The sequence below is a fragment of the Eulemur rufifrons genome, chromosome 1 (assembly GCF_041146395.1).
Source record: "Eulemur rufifrons isolate Redbay chromosome 1, OSU_ERuf_1, whole genome shotgun sequence".
NCBI classification, from domain to species: Eukaryota; Metazoa; Chordata; class Mammalia; order Primates; family Lemuridae; genus Eulemur; species Eulemur rufifrons.
In genome coordinates, this window is record NC_090983.1 from 78,929,076 (window position 1) to 78,950,570 (window position 21,495).

At 35.9% G+C, this 21,495-nt stretch overlaps 1 protein-coding gene across 1 annotated transcript in view; it reads right to left on the reverse strand.

Moving 5' to 3' along the window:
* Positions 1-21,495, reverse strand: part of ARHGAP15 (Rho GTPase activating protein 15) — a 565,257-nt gene that overhangs the window by 477,325 nt on the left and 66,437 nt on the right. Inside the window, exon 4 of the mRNA XM_069473002.1 lies at positions 17,705-17,792. Within this exon, the coding sequence (XP_069329103.1) occupies positions 17,705-17,792 (88 nt within the window). The remainder of the gene's footprint in view (positions 1-17,704; positions 17,793-21,495) is intronic.

The window sequence follows — 21,495 nt, forward strand, 5'->3', positions numbered from 1 at the left end:
TCAAAATGAACCATGCCCCTTAAATGCCCCATATTTTGATCCATGAGAAGTTTTTATTGGTTTACCCACACTCTGCCATCCAGGTGATTACTATTGTGGAAAATCTCAAAGCATAATAATGATGTTCATTGTCAGGTGATTTATGATGTAGAAAAATCAAAAACAACATGCTTCTTATAGAGTTACTTAAATGAGGTGATATTCAGAATCAACAAAAATAATCTTGAAGAGTATGTAACAAAAGGGATTATGTTTTACATATAATGCAGTCATTATATATATATAAAATATAACAAGCACTTTTTATGAGTCAAACACATCCCCAAGTGCTTTACAACTACTAATTCATTTAATTCTTAACAACATTATGAAGTAGGTATTCTTATTATTACCATGTTACAGGTAAGAAAATGTACCAGAATGGTTAGGTAAATTTCCCCAAGATAACACAGCGAGAACACGAGGGGCCAGGATTTAAATGCAAGCAGTGTCATTTCAGAGTCTGTTCCTAACCGATGCGCAGGCCCTGAAAATTGCATATACACTACGATTATAACTCATGCGAAAACACGTTTGAATTTGCAACTAGACTCCAGGACAGACATATTGATCTTGCTTTTGTCCTTTTCTGTTAAACCTGATCTTGCCTTAGGTCCTTTACCCCACCTGTTTGCCTGGAATATTTCCCAATCTTCATATGGCCGGCTCCTTCTTATCCGTCAGGTCTCAGTTAGATGTCACCTTGTCAGAGGTCTTGTCTGACTGTCTTATACAAAAGAGCTGTGCTCCAGCAAGCACTCCTGGTTACTCTCTATCCCACTGCTTGTTTTAATTTCACCGCAGCCCTCCTCCTGCCTGAAATTAACATATATATTTTTATATGCTGACTGTCTGTGTTTCCCCCACTAGAATTAAGCTCCCTGAGTTAGGGCCTCGTTTCCCTTTTCCTCCACTGTTTTTCCCAGTGTGTGGAACAGTGTCTGGCACATAGTTGTTATTCCATGAGTATTTGCTGAATTCATGAATGAAGGAAAAATACCAAAATACAAGTAGCTTTTGTGATTTGGAAGAAAGTCTTGGGTGTCTTAAAATTCCCAATTTTACAGCAATTAAGATTCGTATTTTTTCTAAATGGGTACGCAGTCTTGGTGTGTGATGTGGAAGTGATAAACAGTTTAATGGATTCATATTTGGACTAAACGTGGGATTTCAGCGAATCATTCAATAAGCAATTATTGCACACCTATTATGCGTCAATGTAAGCCACTTTGCTGGGCACCAGGACTCCAGGGATAAGGAAGATAGTGGCTCTTCCTTTACAAATCCCATATTAGCCTCAGACTCTGCATAATTACCTATAGACTCCATATGCTATAGAGCTAGAGAAAACCTATGGATAAAAAGCATTCTAAGTTTTCACAGTCTTCTCATCACCTAGTTGCGTCAATCTTGAAATGTTCTCCTCAGCGTCATAAACTCAATCCCATGACAGCTGGCTCAGGTTTATTGCACTTGGAACTCTGTCCCTCTCAGTCATCTCGTGGTGTCATCCCTGTGAGCACCCTGTCCACAACTTTGCCCTGGCTCTTGTGTTCCTCATGATCTCACTCCTTCACCTCTGCACTTCGGCAGTCTTAGTTATGCTTCTCACCCAACAATCCCACTTTCAGAGTTTCCCTCCCTGTTGTGATGTTTCCACTCTGTTGCTATGTTTGATCCTGATGTTACTGAAATCACTGACTTCTGTGCAGCCTCCTGGTCTCTCGAGCCCTTCTTGGCTTCACTTCCTTTCACGTCCAGGCTGAAGTCCTGATTCAACGGTCACTTCAACCACTCCCTCCACCCGCCCTCTCTTCCAGTGATACCTCTCTCGTCTGCTTGTCCCTCTTTGATCTTCCTCACATCACCGAATACTGGAGAAATAACTTTAACTACTCAGGGTAGCAACATTAAAAACAAAGGCCCTTCTTCAGCTGGGCCTTTGACTCTGCTTAGCAAACTTTTTACGTGCTCCTAGCCGTTTTCTCTTCTTCCTCATGACACCTCTCTCCCAAAGCTGTGGCCCTAACCAGTCTGCCCCATCAAGTGGCTTGCTCCTATTTCACAGAGATCATGGAGTGTTTGTGCTAGAAAATTCACAATTCTCCCCACTTTCATGCTTAGTCTGTGTAACTAAAATGAACAAACAAATAGAAGCTTTAATGATAGCTTCCTGCCTTGCTCTATGAAAGCTTTATAACAATATCTCATTTATTCCTTAAAACAATCTGGTAAAAATATTACCATTGCCTTCCACTTACACACGAACAAACTCGAGCAGGGAGTGGCGGAGTTTCTTACCTAGGGTCACATGCTTAGGAAGTGCTTCAGCTAAGATGTGAACTCACTTTTATCTGACTCCAAGTTCCAAGTTCTTGATCACAACAGAATATACAGCCTCCCCCACATACCCATCTTTTTCTCCTACTAGTTCATTCACATAAAAAGCAATGCCCTTCTTAGGTCCAAGAATAAACATTCACATTTTCTATTTTTTCCTTGTGTGAACATTTCTCACTTTCTTTTCTGGTCTCCAGAGTTCTGGGCGTGGACCTGTGACTCTTGTCTAATGAATTGCCATGCCTGGGTGTGACAGTGGCCTTTGTGAGTGTCCGCATTACCTGGCCTGGCAGTGCCGTACAGTCTGCAAACGACGCACAAGGCATGTCCTGCTTTGCCTCAGAGGAAGCCCAAGGCTTTTTCCTCTCTAGTTCCTAATTGCATCCAGTCTTGTCCCTCATTTCCTGAGTTGTCCCTTTCTCCTACTTTCTCCCACTCTCACATGGATTCTATCCTTCAGCCTATAACCGTACTCAGGTCACTCTTGTTTAAAAAAAAAAAAAATAGAGGCAAAGCAAGCATCAACTCCACAATTTCACTTTTTCTCAGTCTTACCTATTTCCTTCGATTATTGCCAGATTCTTCTGGGTTCTGCATTCTATTCGTTTGTTCATGCTCCATTCCCTTCTTAACCACTGCAGTCTGACTTTTACTCCCCTCTTTGATTTATCTAAAATATATTGACCGTTTAGGTTAACAAAAACAATCTGATGTCCTGTTTCCCGTAAGCATCTTGAACTCTCTACTGTTAGCTTCTGTTGACCTTTTTCCTTAAAGCCCTCTTGTTCCTCAGCTATGGAAATATTTTCTTTCCAAATTCTTATTTCACTTTTTTACTCTTCCTGCTCTGTTGCTGTCACTGACTTCTCTTCCTCTTCCCATTTCCTAGTTGTTGGTAACCCCTGACTTACTATTCTAGCCCCTCACTATTCCTCCCAGCTCACTGCTTCCTGTGGGCTTCAGTCTCGTTCCCGGTCTTGCTCCATCACCTGTGATGTGTTGACCCCGCAGTGGGTTCTTCTGGCCCCCAGCTCTGTCCTATGTGCCAGAACTGTATTTTCTACACCGTCGCTAGGGGACAGCACAGACACCTCAGTGGAATCATTATCTTCATAGACTTGTCTCCTTTTCCCTACAGCTTGTCTTGGTTAATAATCACTTTACTCATTTCACCTGAAAATTTCTTAACCCTCACTTTCCCTTACCATTCATACCCAAAAGGCACAAAAGCTCTAATTCCAGAATTAGCTCCATCTTCTCCATCTCACGATCATAACCTCGTTTGAGTTCTTATTTTCTCTCACCTAAATTCTTCTAGCTCTCCTCTGTGACCATTCAAAATCTTTTCCATTCATTCTCCATATTTTTGACTTGTTTTTTTAAAACCCAAACCTCACATTATTTCTTCTGGAACATGTATTATTTACAGGATAATGTCCAGATCCCTTAGTAAGGTATCCAGGCTCCTTTGTATCACCTCCTAACCATCCTTTTCAGTGCAATTCATTCTCCAATTCTTCTCCACACCAGCGATGTTACTATATCCAAATTGCAGCACGTTTTCACAACTCTGTATGTTTACGGATAAGAGTATGCATGCATCCTTTTCACCTGGAATCCATTTATCTCCCTGTTCAATCCACCCTGCTTGCCTGCCATCTGCCCGAATCCTGCTCATTTTCATGATGCAACTCCAGAGAGATCTCTACCAAGCCTCCTTTTACTTCTGCAGGTACAGTCACTCTTTTCCACCACTTATCCCACTTCAAAACATACTGTGTTACAACTCTTTTTGTTATTGACACATTGTGACTACTTTTTGGTGTGTCTCTTTCTCCATCCTATGCAATCAGAGAACTGGGTTTTTCTCATGTTTCTTTATTTTTCCAGAATCTAGCCAAGTGGCCCGACATAAGTGTTCAACAGATATTTGTGAGCTATTGAAACACTCAATGAACTGCATGGAAAATATCTGGATTCAGTCCGATACATTAATAAATAAAAATAACTAATGCATCTCAGAATGAAATTTACAAAGTGAGAAATACATAGGAAGTTAAAGTACAATATTTCCATTTACACTGATTTTAAGTAAGAACTGATCTCATGGCACAATCAAAGCAAATAATAGAAATTTTGTATGTATTCAGAAGTACGACAGAAAAAGGTAAAGTTATTTGAGTAAAATTAAAGCAAATAAATACATTAGCCTCAAGAAGAGAAAACTAAGACAAGTAGAAAGAGGGCTTTGTAAAAATGGTCCCTGATCAGTAGCTCATTTTCACAAAGCTAAAGCAGAAAGATGTAGGCCTGAAGAACAACTTTAAGAACTAGGGATTATTAGAAGGGAAAATTTTCAGCATTTAAGTGTTAAACATTGAAATAAGTAGTTCAGAAAAGTTGTTGAATTTATTTGGAAGACAATCAAGATTTTATTCAAGAAGGCTGAAATTAAAGAATCCTTTAATAGAAAACGTATTTCTGATTCTACAGCTATAAAACACAAGAAAAAGTCTGCTAATGAACTGCATGATGCCAATGGATCATATTGTACATCATTATAAAAATAAACTTTTTAAAAACTGACTAAATATGAGTTTAAAAATCTAAGAATGTACATCTCTCTCTTCTGGGGTAAACTTAAAATAGAAATGACTGATTTTTTAAATATTTAAATAGAATTTTTTAATAGTTACCACTTTTGGACAATAAACCATAAAAGCCTCTTTGTTGGAGCAATGTGAAGTCATTAAAAATTGATCCTAGGTCTCATCCACTTCTGATTTTTATTATTCTCTTAGTCCATCTTCACTATTTCCCAATAATAACTGATGGAGTACTTTCTCTATAATATTTTTTTCTCTGACTTAGATTAAGTTTCCCATTTTTCTTTATGGGATATGTGGGGTCCATAGTCTTTTAATGTATATTAAGAAAATATCAAAGGTCAGATGCTCCTTTGCTTGATGGTAGTTTCCATGATGAAGGCTGGGCATGTATGTAGGCTACAAATCATTTGGCCATTGCTCCTCATACTCTTATTACTAGATGTGGTTAAAAAAAAAAAAAGAGACAAAGCTCAGATTTTATGAATCAGGTTATTAGCTGCCATTTTTTATTTGGGATTAATTGCTATTCCAGAATATAGACTCATATTGTCCTTATCATTCTGAAACATGAAACAGAAAATCTGTTTAGAGGAATTAAGTTTTATCACATAACTGGTTTTGATTCTGGAAAATCGTTCATGGAGGAGGATAAAACTCACTTATAAATTCTCATTTGGGCAAAATGATTTAGGAAAGAGTGCTGAATGGATACCTGATCTTATTAATGGCTAAAGTATGGCCCCTGTCAACATAGAAGTGGATACTTTGATTATAAGATGTGGGTTTTATGTATATGAATATAAATGATGTTAATAATAACTGAAATTGTTTCTGTAGTGAAATTTCTCAGTATATTACATGCCCAAATCAAACCATATTTTCAGAAAAATAAAGCTTTGTTAGTGATTTTGGTCACCAGAGTGATGTTGTGTGCTCTTTGTTTGTTTGTTTTTGAGGAGAAAGTATTCTCTCTTTTTAAAGCAATGAACCCACATTTCATTTATTTCTGAGTTAAAATCTTGCTACAATAAATATAATAGCTTCTACTTAGTCTACTTTTCTTGGAAGCTCATATTGTTTTACATTTACGTTACATAAAATGCTAATTTATTTCTGCAAGGTGAATAGCTTGGGCACATTTTTGATGTCTCAGGTGCCTCCTCAGAGTCTCTCCCTAGTCTGTCATCCACTCAATCCACCTCAGCTGCCCTTATGTATGACCGGCCCTGCTTGAGCCATGCAGTCCCACCTCTTGGGGATGACCAGTCAACTTCTCGGAATGCCAGGCCCTCTCTCCAGGCTGCCAGATTATATAAATGGTGTTTTGGCTCCTTCCACCACTTCTGGATCTAGTTGAAATGTGACTTTGCAGGGTGTGGGATCTGGCTTTCTAAATAGCAACCCAAGGGTGGGGCCAGGGTCCATAAGACGCAGGCAAGTAAAGACTCTGGGTGGTGAACTTTAACCAAAGAGAAGCAGGAAATGGGGAGAAATACAGAAGATGAATTCCGTCTTCCTCTTCTGCTCCCTCCCTTCCACAGATTGCTTCAAGCTTTCACCACACTTTCTATTTGCAGCTCCTTTTTGAACTGAGTAGCACATCTGTCTCTTTGAGGCTCACTGTAGAGTGGAAACCATCATGGAAACATATCGCAGGAACTACTTCCTGTCATTTCCAGCCTCACTTCCTTTTTACTTTATTCTCTGTGTCCTGGAGTTGTACCTCCCAAATAAAGCATGATGCTTAAGTCAGGCTTTGTTTTCCAGAAAACTGGAGTTGAGACAAGGATGTTGCTCTTGCTGTGGCAGAGGTGGGTGGTTCGACACTGAAATGTGTGCCGTGCTTCCTCTTCAGGTGTCTAGAGTTGTCACGGGAAGCAGCACACCAGCTGGAGACTCCATTTCTTCCCTATCCCCCTTTGCACCAAAATGTGGCCAATAACTCATTCCCACTTCTGGAATCTGAGCAAAAAACGATACAAGACACTTCTGGGCTTAAGGCTTTTAATGAGCATGCAACCCTTTCCCATGGTCTCTTTCCCCTTCTCTCATCTGCCACTACTCTTAACCATCATATTCTATTGCTTCATGTAGTAATAACAATAATAAATATAATTAAGATTTACTGTGCTTTCTACGTGCCAGGCACATTATATCAATTTTCTCACATATAGCTCTATGAGGTAGGTATTCTTACTAACCTCATATTGCAGTTGAGACAACCAAGGATTATAGCAGCAAATAAAATGTGAACCTGGGATTCCTAGCCTAGGTGGTCTGACTTGAAAGCCTGTATTTCTACCTTATATGATATACTGCTTCCCAGAGCATTTAAATTTAGTAGTGAATTTTTAAGGAAGACTAAATACATATAGTCCATAAATTAAGAAATACACTGTGGGGTAAAAGTTTATTTTATCTTAGAGAAATACAAGCTCCAAAACAGATGCATTACATAGACCAAAATGATAAACCACAGAGAGTCAAGCTGTATAATTAAAATAGTTTTCTGAGAGTGCCTAAGGTGAGGTTTATTGAGGGACAGTAAACTATTATCCATTTATAAAGCATCCTATCAATTTCATAGATTTTTGTGGTTATTAAAAATTATGTAAGATACAGAATTTATTATGGTTAATGGCCAAATCTTGAGAAAATTATAACCAGAGAACCTGGCTTCATTTATAGTAATATTGATCAGTTGATTTCATTTTTTTCTTTACAAAGTTTACATTAATAAAACACTAGAACTTAGTTTCCTTTTGTTTCTTTCTTTACCTCCATCTCTATCCATTATCCTACAGATTTTGGACTATAACTATTTTTTCCTGATTACTAAATGTATGATGAAGCCATACGATGGTGCAATAATGTATGGGTACACTAATAAACTGCACTGATGATAACTATGCTCCCTTTACAAGGGTACTACCATTGTAAGAATTAAAATATTAAACAGAGATTTTTAAATGCCTTCATTAGGCTAAGGTTGGTAGATCTATTGTTTGTCCCTCCAGTTTTCATGATCTCCTTGAGCAGGGGTCTGAATAAAGACTCAATACTCACTCTACAAAGATAAAATCATTCTATATTCATTTTGCACAGAATACTCAATAATTCATGAACAGCTTTCTGATTGAAAGTATTTTCATCTTTTTGCTAAATCACATCATTTTACTTCCATAAATAAGTTCATTTTGTTGTTAAAGTCATACTACGGTGAATGAGCATGAGATGCATTGCATTATTTAATTAATGCTTGGGTTCATTATTCACACTGGAAGTAAACAACATTAAAAAAAGTAAACAAATTATTTTAATGAGGCCTTTTATACTACTCGTTTTTTGCTTTCAAGGTTATGGCTGAATGAGTGGTTTGAAAAAGTTAATACTTTATTCAACACCTTGGAAAAGTTTTCTGTCATTAGATGTAAAATTTTTAAAAAGTCAAACTCATAAAAGTAGAGAGTAGAATGGATACCAGAGTCTGGGGGTTGAGGGGAAGGGTGTGAGGAAACGTTGGTCAAAGTGCACAAAATTTCAGTTAGACAAGAGGAATAAGTACTGGAGATCTACTGTATAGTATGGTAACTATAGTTAATAATAATGTATTGTATACTTGAAACTTGCTAAGAGAGTAGACTTTAAATGTTCTCAATGTTAAGTATACAAGGTGATGGATATGTTAATTAGCTTGATTTAATCATTCTGCAATACATACATGGATCAAAACATCATTTTATACTCCATAAATATACAATTTTAAAAAAAGAAACTATGCCAGTTGTTGCCTCTGGTTAAAAGTACATATTAGTACAAAGTAAAATGAGAAATATACAAGTGGCAAAAATAAGTCCTATATATAATCAACACATAATATACGGAATATACTGATTTTAGAATCACACAATTTTAGAGAAAAATCTTCCCTAAAATGTTGATAGTGCTTTTGAATTTATGTCAAAAGTGACACTAAGTTTTCTGAGCAATATATATTGAACGTAGTAGAAACAGTGGATCTCATCCACCTAATTGACGAGAGTGAGTTCCACCTGGTCTGATTGTTGGTACATGTGGATACAAGGGAAATTTCTAAAACCAGAAAGACTTTACAAAATGCATTTATTTTAGTGGGGTGGAACACTGAACAGATATTCTGGAGTCACAGGGAAATCCTTTCAAGTTTGCTACTCGTGCTTACTAATGTGGTGACACATCTGTGTTCTTGGGACAGCACATTTCCAGTTCTCCTTAGATGAATTGCCCTGTTTGTTCTCTTTGCACTAGAACGTCTTTAGAAATAACCCAACTGTTAAAGGACAAAGACATATGAAAATATCAAAATATTTTGTCAGTGAAAAAATGTGATTTATTAAATGCATTGACCCAAAATAATGACAAACTTAGCCATTTTACTATTGTCTTTAGCAAAGAGCTCAGGCCTTATTGCTCTCATCTATTTGCATAAATTTTTAGAACATGCCTCTCAGATAATTTAACAAGTCCTACATGTGTTTCTTATTAAAGAGAGAAATATATACATATATGTATGTATTTGTTTTGGGAATATAATTCTCTCCTGACATGAAGATATTTCACATTGGTTACAAAAAGCTCCACATTGCCTACAGAATTAAATCATCTCTTCTCCCAATCCTGTTCAAGGTTCTTCATAAACCGGTTCCACACTGGCTTTCTAGCCAAATTAGACTGTTTACTGTTCTACAATACTGTTCCTCAACTTGTTTTGAAGCTATCCCTCAATGGCACTGCTCCCAGGCATCTAGTAGAAGAAACACACAGTAGTCTAGACTGGGACATATTCACTCTAGCCCTCTAAGAATCTCCACTAAAATGTTTTCAAGAACAGTAACTAGCACACAGCGTAGGAAAGGGAAGGCGAGAGATTGGTACATATCTGTAAAATAAGCAAATAAAATAAAGACATAATTCTCTATATTTTATCATTGCTTATTTCTACATCAAATGTTTCCCCCATCTCTGCATCAAAATCCTACTCATCCTAAAATGTCATTTTCTATTTAGAATCCTTTCCAAAAGGAAGCAATCACTCCCATCTCTGAGTTACCATAAAACTGATCCATGCCTCTGTACATGCTATTTTAGAACAACTACCAATGTCTATTTTTTCACTTTAATTACTCAATTTATGGGCATACTTTCTATTTGTTTTTAGACTCTCAAGGGAAGGACTTGAGTCTGATACATTTTTGTATCTTTCAGAACATCTGGCATAGTGACTTAAATATAGAAGATGCTCAATATTATTTGCTATAATAGTATCAAATATTTGAACAATGGAGAGATACATAGATTAAACATTACTTGCAACAATTTCCCTGGGAAAGGACTACCTTTAGCCAAATCTATGGTTTCATAAAATGTTGTCTAATATTCTGGTTCACTTTAGTCATGGTTTATTATAACAAACCTACATATGATTCTATCTCCTTTACCATACCATAAGCATTTTGAGAACAGGAATCATATGTTAATTTTCTGGATATCTCTGTTACATTATGTGATGTCTGGTGGAAGTTATAAATTGTTGATAGGATAAATATATGAATGGATGCTCTAAATTATAGAGCTTCTTCTCCATGAGACATTTAGTCAATGGGTTTTATTTAACCACAAACACATATTGGCCCTATTCCATGCATATAGTCTGGTGCCTCCCCTACACATCAAGCAAGAGCTCCAAAATAACAAAGTATGGCAGGTACCTAGGAGGCAAGTTGCATTAGAAATGCTGGAGTCAATCGAAATACTTCACTAATACTAAAATAGGTAAGTGTATCTGAAAAATACAAGGAGTATGATTCAAGGACTGAGAAGATAAATCAAACTGACAACTCCTGTTTCTCTAATATTTTTCTACCACCAGATGAAACAAATAATAATGTAGGTGATTTTGAGACAAAGTTTTTACTCCTGCACTAAATGAGATGAAGTCATGATCTGAGAAGAATCAGTTTCTTTTCTTGCTTTGGTCCCACAATAGGCCAGGCCCTTTTAAGACACATAACACTGGGTTGTACTGCTGTTCAGTATATGTTTGCTAAAAGATAAGCCATGATAGATTCTTCTAGGGAGAAGGTGTCTGGAGAATACTAACACACCTTATTAAAGATTTGTCCCAGGTAGCAAATCTCAATCCAAGCACTCTTCTCAATTGTTTTCAATTATCCTATCTTCTAATTAAACCAAATATCTATTTCTATTTTTAGTGCAAAGGCTCTGTCCAGTTTTATGCCATTGTTCATGTTTTTCATTCACCTCTATTCCTGCCCACAAATCTCCACACATTGAAATTATAACCATCCTTCATGGCCCAATTCAAATCTTTCACAGATGTGAGTGCTCTCTCAAAAAACACCCCAAAACAAAAAACTCTACTATGTTTCTTATTTCATATCACCCTATTTTTTGGCAGAGATTTTATAAGACAAAGACTATATCTTGATTATGTCTCTATGCCTTATATGTAGCCCTAACGAGCAAGCTGTTCATTGTAGAATTTCAATACATATTCTTATGGAGTCTTTTCCCACCAAGCCTTATATAAATAGTACAAACTTGATTAACCAAATGCATACTTAAATTAAAGTGAGGTAGATTGTAATGAGAAACTATGTTTTTGGATCAACTCTCCCACTGAAAACAATAAAAAGATGCTGGATAAAATATTTCCTTTTAAAATTACTTTAAAACAACTGAAAGTCTATAAAGACAATGGGAACTGCCAGGGAAATATTTTGGGGGGATGGGAATCTGAACTCAGTGAGGGAAACTAAATATCAAAGCAACATGAGTGCATTTTTCCTGCAGTCATTTGTTTATCCTACACATTTGATCTTTGATCAATAACCTAACAGAATAAGGGGACAAGGTCTTGCCTGAGGTCTTATAAAAGAATCAGGGACAACCAATATTAAACTTGTTCCCTTTCTCCAATTCTAAGAGAATATAAAGAAGACTGTCTTGGTAGATGAGCAATGTAAAAGAAGAAAAAAGAAAGCGTGAAAAACAAGATTGTCCTTGAGAAGTTATAGCACAGCTGTAGTCTTCCTATTATGTAGGCATAACCAGGAAATTTTATATTGTTAACTTAGCTTGAAGTAATCTGTCACCAGGAAGGTCCCAGACGTCTTGAGAAGAATTTAAAATACTCTGGAGAAGGATACATTTATCCTAGAGCTCAGAGCACCTCCTATGATAGTATTTCAATAACAATGATTATCACACAGTCAAAGATAACCAGACACACAAGGAAACAAAGCAACATTAGTAAGAACCAGCAGAAACAAACTGACACAGACTTCAGATGTTAGAATCACAAAACATAAATTATAAAACTGCTATGTCTGCTAGTTTTAACAAAATAAAAGAAAGTCTTGAAAATATTTGCAGGAAACAATTATAACAATGACATAGTAAATTCAAAAAATGAAACAAATGTCTAAAAATAAAAATTACAATAATTGAAATTAAATGCTTAATGTGTATCACAAAAGGAAACTGAGTTAAAGAACTGGAAGATAAATAAAGAGAAATTATTTTCAATGCAGCTCAAAAAGACAAAAAGGACAAAGAAGAGTGTAAAATATTTGGAGGATATAGTGAAAAAATTTAATGTAGGTTTAACTGGAGGCTTAGAAGGAAATAGGAGAATGTAAAAGGGTATATATTTGAAAAGATAGTGGTTGGAAATTTTCTAAAATATATTAATGACAGTAATAAACAATTTCAAGAAGCACAACAATCTAGGCAAGAAAAACAAAAAGAAATTGACATCTCTATGAATCATGGTGAAACTGTGGAAAAGCAAATATAATGAGAAAAATATTATGAGCAACAAGAGAACAGCAGCTACGTTAACAGATGACTTCTTGATTGCAGCAATGGATGACAGAAAACAGTAGAATGATTATCTTTGATGTGCTGAAAGAAAATAACTGGCAACTCAAAATTCTATATACAGAGAGAATATATATTTCCAGAATGAGGGAGGAATAGACTTTTTTCAAATAAACAGACACTGAGATAGATTGTCAACAGAAGACCCTTAATACGAGAATTTCTTAGAATATACTTCAAGCAGAAGGAAAAGTGATTCTAGAAGGCAAGACTAAGATTTAGGAAGAAATAAATAGCAAAGAACACTGAAAATACTGAGTAAATATAAACCAACATTGACTCTATAAAAGAGAATAATGTCTAGTGGTGTTAAAAGAAAAATCAGACAGCAATAACATATACATTGGAAAGAGAATAAGTGGATTAAAAATATTCTAAAGTTATATCTCAGAAGAGAGTAAAGGATTTGACTAGCTTTAGTCTTTGATATGTGCCAATGTTGTAATCCTGGGCTAACTACTAACTGGAGAGAAGTAAAGCATGTCCCTCCCAAACTTGTAGAGAAAAACATGGAATGATAAAGTAGTGAAGGACAGAAAAAGCAAGACATACTTAGCGAAAGAAGAAAGAAACATACACTGTGATTCCATTTATATAAATTTAAAAACAGAATATATTTTTAAGGGATATAGACATAGGCAGGAAAATCATGAAAAACAATAAAATAATGACTAAAATGCATCTTAGGGTCTAATTCCAGAGGAAGGGAAGAGGCTGTGATGGCAAAGGGACAAATGATAGGGATGGGGCTTCTAGAGGGCTGGCAGCGTCTGTATCTTGTTCTGGTGGTGCTTATGCAGGTAATTGATTAATAACTATTAACATTTACATAGGTATTTTATACATTTTATGAAAAATGGTTTCTGCATTATGTTATAATATCTATTTTAAAATTTTAAAATGAGTTACAGATCGGAATATATATATTAAATATATATATATTAAGTATATATATATATATATGAAAACCTATGAGAATATGACACTATCCTTTCCTTCATAATCTAGGAAATCTGGATCTAGAGACACCAGCAGGTTTCAAATGTTCTTCCCTGGAGGCCTAGCCAGTCTGGATCACACTTGCCCTCGCTTGAGGTGAAATGAGCAAAACAGAGACCATGTATGTAGATGTATAAGGGGGACAGTTTCATCTCTTGATAAAGAGTGTCTTTATTCTGAGATTTTTATCCTTCCTAGATTTTGGATTGGGTATTTTATAATGTCCTCTCTGTTATAAAATGATAATGATAGTAAGGTGGTCAGTTACTATTTAATGTCCTTCAGAATAGGTCAGTCTGCCTTCTCTTTAAATAGCTCCCTGAAGAACTAGAGCCAATGAATCTCTAATCTACACACACCAGTGATGTGAGTCTGTGCTTATTTGGGGGGGAAGGCTGCTTTTGATAAAAATGTGACTTGGATATTGTTATGGACTGAATGTTTGTCTTCCTCTAAAATTCATATGTTGACATTGTAAACCCCAATGTGATGATATTAGAAGGTGAGTCCTTTGGGAGGTAATTAGGTCATAAAAGCGGAGCCCTCATGAATGGAATTAGTGTCCTTATATGAAGAGACACAAAAGTTTGCTCTCTCACCTTCTGCTCTCTGCCCTGTGAGGACACAATGAGAAGATGGCCAAACACAAACCAGGGGAAGCAGGCCCTCACCAGACACCAGATTTGCTAAGTGCCTTGATCTTGGACTTCCCAGCCCCCAAAACTGTGAGAAATAAATGTCTGCTGTTTAAGCTACCCGGTCGCTGGTGTTCTTTTATAGAAGCTGTAAGTGAATAAGGCATATATGAACTGAAAGAACTTCATTCTGAAAAAAAGGGAGCCAAACATGGAATATGGGATCATTTTGTGACATGCTATATTAAATGTGAAAACAGTTAGGGTAAGAGCTAAGGCAAGAAGTTAAGGGCTCTGGGAAACTTCATACAGACATGCAAGAGGTCACATCTAGAGCCCCAGACGGGAGGATGGCTTTGTTGTCATTGTTAGTCAGTGCTCACACACAGCATTTTATGCTGCTTATGGAGACATATTTCTGTTCTTGGAGGCCGTGTATGATGGAGTTCCTTTAATTAATATATCCTCTCTTCTAGAAATGTCTGAATCAGTTCAAGTGAAAAACTAATATAGGGCAATAATATGTTATAATTATACTATATTCTATATCATATACTATAGAATATATTTATATATTTTAATAGAGTATAATTATTTTATAACCATTATGTATTTTTTGTTTTTATTATTTAATTTCATTCCTTATTTTTTCTGTTGTCAGATGTCTCTATTCTCATTTTATAGGTGAGGATTCTGAAGCTCCAAGAAATGAGCAACTTGTCAGCTACTATGTGGCAAAAATAGAATTACAGCCCCTGTGGTCCAACTTCAAAACTCTGCTCTAGCTACTTTGCTGCTCTGTCTCACCACAGCATTAACATTCAAAGATCATTTGTTTAAAGATTAAAGTACCATTTACTCCTTTAAATCACATTCTGCACTCACTCAGGCAACTTCTATTGACCCCTTGGAGGAAAGGACAGGCTTTCCCAGAAGCACAATGAACAACACCAGGACACGTCTAAGGGGGTGCAAGAGAAATTCAGAAACTTGAACATAAATCTCCTTCAAAATAAAACCACAGCATCTTTAATCAGGGCCTGGCAATCATTGTATCGTTTCGCTGAGACTGGAACTGGTAATGTGGGCTATCCCACTAGGCCTTTAATACTTGGTTAGAAATGAATCCAAGAAGTTGACTAGCAAGACAATTCATGCAGTACAAACAGGAATCTGTAATTCTCTTCCCCATTACCACAAAACACAGTTAGTTCCTGCTCTGAATTCACTTTGAAGACAATGAGTGCCTTGCAGAAACCAGAAGAGCATTGAAAATAGAGCCAGAAGTAATAAATAAGGACTATGGAAAAAAAAAAATGTTAACCAATTGCTTCTACAAGTCAAGTCTATTGTCAATTTACAACACATCTGAAGGTTGAACTACAGGCACACAATTAGTAAGCTGACTCGCAGGGTTTGCCTACAATCTAAAAGGGAGTTTTCTTTCACCTGTATAAAATTAAACAGCTGATAATTATATCTCCTGGCAGGAAGAGATTAAAATAATAAAATAAAAATAAACCAAATGCTTTACTATGGAATCTAATCTCTCCCATTATCCCACACATTCGCATAAACTCTCCTCCCAGTGGAATTCTTCTCACTCAGCAGGATGAAGATCATCTTCTCAGCAGCCAAACTCAGCAAGGCCAGCGACTTTCCTCCTTTCCTGACTCCCCCGCTTAGAACTCATTCAAAGGGAAGACAAAAGACCTGCAAGTGGATGGGAGTTTTGTGCCTGGCCCTTAGGGGTACTTTATTTTTCTTAAAAAGATTATCTCAACCTTCCTGTAGCCAAAAAAAAAACCAAACAAACAAAATGCTAAAACAAATTTCTCAGGCAGTTTAAATTAAAAATACAAAGGACTGAGATATATTTTTAATTTATTCATAATTAGTTTACTGATTGGACCGCACGGAGACTCCAAAATCAGCAAGCCACTTGGGGATAAAGGCTATTGCAATTATCAGAAGCAAGCCAAATGCTACCTTTTGTTCTTGCTAAAATCTTCTTTAAAAAAATGTCTTCTAGCAAATGATTTTCTATTTCCTATTTAAAGAGGATTACATCGCAAACACGACTTGTGGCTGGAGAGCAAAGAACTTTCCATCGTTTCATTACCTGCCAAATATAAATTAGTTCATTGTGGTTAACTCCTGCCAGGCGACCCCTTTCCTTGTTGTCCATCAGGCAGATGGGCTATGGCAGGTTGGTTCCTGCCTGAAGTCCTTCCTAATCAGGAGGCTGTCAGATATGTTGCCTGCCCACTGTCTTCTACATCTTGTGGCAGCTCTCGTGTTTGGGCAGCAAGGTTTTGAGCTTGAATTGCCCCAAGTAAATAGCTCTGAATTGCTCCTACTTGCCAGATATCATTGTTAAATCTCTGTAGGCATATGTGAGGCCCTCCTCCAGGTACAATGAAGAAACCCTACAAATTTCACTTTGTAATAACTACAGGATACAGAAATTATATTAGCTCTATTAGATGGAGTCATAGAAATATTTGGAAAGGTTAGCTGGATAGAGTGAATGTCACAGACTAAGAAAAAAACCACTTTGTTAACTTAGAGTGTATTCTCATTGGTAGCACCCTATATTAAAGTGCCATTTATAAACAGTTTATTATTATTTATTAATCTCTGAAGCACTTTATAGCGTGCTAGATAACAACTTAAATTCATGTATTAAAGATGCACATACATGGTTTAATACGATTTACGTCTTATTCTTTAAAACAGCTTCCCATGGTATCATCCGTTAGGCATTTATTACTAATGCATTTTATAACATACTTTATAATACATTATTTGAGCAAGTAGCTACGTTGAGTGATCATTTCATAAATAAGAATAAAATATTTATAAATGGTACCTTAATTTAAAGTGTTACCTTCGCATTACCAGATAGCTGCTCACCATTCATCTCATTTTGTGATTATTCTCCAAATGCACCACTTAATAAAACAGACACTAAGTTCTATTTTCCCTTCATGTGATTGAAAGTTTATTGAGTCATTTCCTCCATCTGCTTTCAGATGTTGGTAGCTTGGAGGTTTTAGTGTGATTTCTGATAAAATCAAACTTTTAATTCAACAATATTTCGGAAAAGATGATTAACAATAGAAACAGAGAAATACTTACCACATTGGACAGAGCCTGTTGTTTGGATTCTTTGTAAAATTCAATTTTTCGACTAGAAAGAACAATCCAGGAAGTAGACCAGTTTTTCCTTAGGAAAAAACAAAAAGGAAGAAAGCATTATCAGTTGAAGAAGTCATTTATCAATATAGTATGAGCAACATTTGGAATGAGTAGAGACCATCTTTATGTTTAACTAGTCTTTCTAAAAGTCTTCTCTTTATTAAAATCTATAGGTGGCATGGAATTTGGGTAATATTAAAGACATTCTGTAATTATTTAAAAGCATGGCCTTTATAGTAAAAGTTTCTCATTTTATAGAGTCTCCTAAAATCTTTTTCAACTACTAAAATTCCAATTTTTCTGTATCCATGTGCTTTCCTTCATAAAAAGTCTCTATTTCCACAGCAAACCAAAAATAGCAAAGTAAAAATAGAAATCAGAGTCTTTTCCTTCATTGTGTCTTCTCTTCATTGGTTTAGTATATTGCAGAGCCTGAAAAACTAACCAGCTCATGTGTCATTGCTTAATTGAAAATATTTTTATCATGTTGAATCTCACTAGAAATCAAGGAAATGCAAATAAAAACAGTGACGTGCTTTTTCCCTCTTTGGCCATCAAATTGGACTAAAAGGAATGATAATATCTGGGGTTAATGAGGGTGTAGGAAATGGATTCTCTGGTACTCTGTTGATGGGAGTGTAAACTGGTACATCCTTTCTGGAGTGCAATTTGACAATATGTTTTTTAAAACAATCTTTAAAAAATGTGTATATCTTTTGACTAAATATGTCCATTCCTATGAATTTAAATTTATTCTAAAGAAATATATCTCATATGTTGTTAAGGCTGTTTGTATAGGAATGAAGTACATCATTATTTGTTAGTTCTGTACCTAAAATATCAAAAAAATAAGAGATTGGCTAAGTAAATTGCATATGGTAGATTCATGGAATAATGGAACGCTATGATGTAGAAGAATACTGACGTGGGAAGATTTTAATGCAGACTATAACACAATTTGTAGTTCATAACTCAATGCTGTGCTATGTACTTAGGACTGTTTTCACCCATCCCAGATCCTTTCGATTACTAATTCCATTCATTAGGAGTCAAAATATTGCTTCCTCAAATGTGACTCCATGAATTCCTCATGTATCACTTACAATAAATTTAAAAATAGTTTTTTTAAATTTCACCTCTATCTCCCTCATTAAAAAATAAGCTCCAAAATGATAGAAATAATTTTACCTAAACAGAGATATCCCCAGTCCTGGCATAGTACCTTGGACAGAACAGACACACAATACATATTTATTGAGAAACTAATTGTATTTGGCATGGAAAAAAGTCTCTGAATATAGTAATAGTTAAATCAGATGGTAAAATCATGCCTTATGATTTTTCTTTGTATTTCTTGGTGTTTACCAAATTTTCTGCATTAAGCACACATTATTTCTGTTATTAGAATATGTGTGTGTTCGTGTCATGAAAAGTACTCTTTTTTAGATGGTAAAAACATTAAGGAGATTCATATACAGATTGCTGCAGTTTGCTTTGGCTTAACACTCATTTTAAAATAGCTGAATTCAGTTTTTAAAAAGTTTACAGAAAGATTTCATTCAGGTCAATAGAAAACCACACAAAAATATTTTTTAAATGACTATTCAAGAACTTTGTGTAATTTATTACCATTTGCCTTTTAGAATCTAGGATCTTGATTGAAAGGACAGCTTTGATTCAGTAAGGGTAATATTTACAAAAAGAATTAGGTTGCTCTTACATGCCTGAAGCTTTCTTAATGATACACCATTGTGTTAAAAAAGAACAGAATAAACAGACACACAAGAAACACGATGTGTATTTTCCAACTTGCAAATACAAACATTATGTTCTTGGACCCACTTGTCTTTAAATGAAGAGTCAATTTTTCAATTAAAGAAAGAAAAGATGGAAAAAGAAAACCCAGAAAGAAAACTACATAAGCGTTTTCTTGTGTCCTAGTGCCCATTTCTCCTTTTAGGTACCAGCAGCAGCAAGGTGAATTGAAGCAGCCATAGCCTTCTCATTACACAGGTCATACTATTAGATGGCCCCAAACAGGAAAAAGAGAAACTTTAGAAGGACTGCTAGTCTAGTCTGGGAATCTTATATCAGCATCCTTATTTTGACCATATGTGATCAGGGAGTATGGAACACCCTCACACATGACAAATCCATATTTAACCTGCCTGATATATTTCCCACTATAGTTTTCATCCTCTAGCAAGGAGATAACTATACCTTATTTGCGTCCTATCTATAGTAAGTCCTGGATAAATGGTTTTGATTTGAATCTGTTTCGGATGTTGATCATTTATAGAACTTTCTGGCAAAACTTTCCCCTTCCTTAAAGTTGGAACTGGAGCTGGTTAGAACTGAAGTTGCATGAAATTCAATTATCTCATTGTTAGGACTTTGAACTTCTATGAACTGTGTTCTTGTTAGGTGAATCAGAAGAACCAGCTGCAGAAGGTAAGAACTGCAGGTCTTGGAACCTTAGTAATATGAATTGCTTTGCCACCTTACATACAGTGCTATTTCTTTTTGAGTTTATAAATTACAAACACTGTCTCTATCATATTAGAATAAAAGTGAAAGCATTTAAATCTATGCTTGAAAAGAATTTCATTTCAAAATAAAGAATAAAATGCTGCTGACAACTTTTGAGATGCCCTTCTTTCATTTCAATTTTCCCCATGATTTCTTTTACAATAATAGTTAGCATAAATTATTTTGACTATCTAGTATAAATCTGATCATCTAGCATAGGTTTAGCTTCACACAAAAGATGCTGAAGGTACTAATGTCTCTATCTACTAACACGGAAAATGAGACTCAGAGAGTTTAGGTAACTTACTTAAGGTCATACACTTAGATTTATAATTAAATCCAGTTTCTCTGACTCCAAAACCTATAGTCTGTTCCTTATTTTAATCCATTTTTAAGGATTAAGTAGTGCTACCCTAGTTAAGGATATTATCAACATCAGATTTCAACAGAGTTTTGGTTGGAATCCTTAAATTATAAAAGTTAATGTGCATAGCCTGTGAAAACATATCAGCTATCTGGGCTCTGTTATTAACTATTAATAATTTACCTGATTCTTATTAGAAATATTGGGCAAAGATTCATCACTCCTGAGCTCTCTTCTATTAGGGTTGCATTGATTCGAAGGAGTAGGATAATGTACCATTCAACTCCTCATCAGAAATCAGAAGCAGGTGTGTGTTCCTGACGGCATGGCACATCTGTCTCTTTCCTGATGGAGATTATTCTGGGCCGTGATTAGCAAACTCATCTGTGCTCAGTAGGGAACATAAAACCAGAAAGGGAGTCAAGAGCCTCTAGTATGGGAGTAGCTGAGACTTCACCTAATGGGAGCAAATTTTAACCTAGACTTAGGTCTGACCCTTCTTCTCTGAACAAAGTACTCTAGAAACTTGATTATTGTCTTTACGATGTATCTGTCTAGTCCATTCCTCATTGTGATGTGTTTGACTTATGGGGTTGCCATAGTTCTTAGGATACCAGTGGAACAGCCTTCTCACCCAGTTACTCTAACCTAGTGAGCCTCTTGTAAGACATTGTCTGCTCTGGAGAGAGTGTGAAAAGAACCAGTTGGCAAGGTTTTTCCTGATTTAAACCTTTAATGTTTCCCATATGCAACCAAGTCACTATAGGTGACTGCCATTCAATGTACTGGGTGACGCCTCAGGAAGTGGGTGACTCCTGCAAGCTTAAAGGATTTAAGC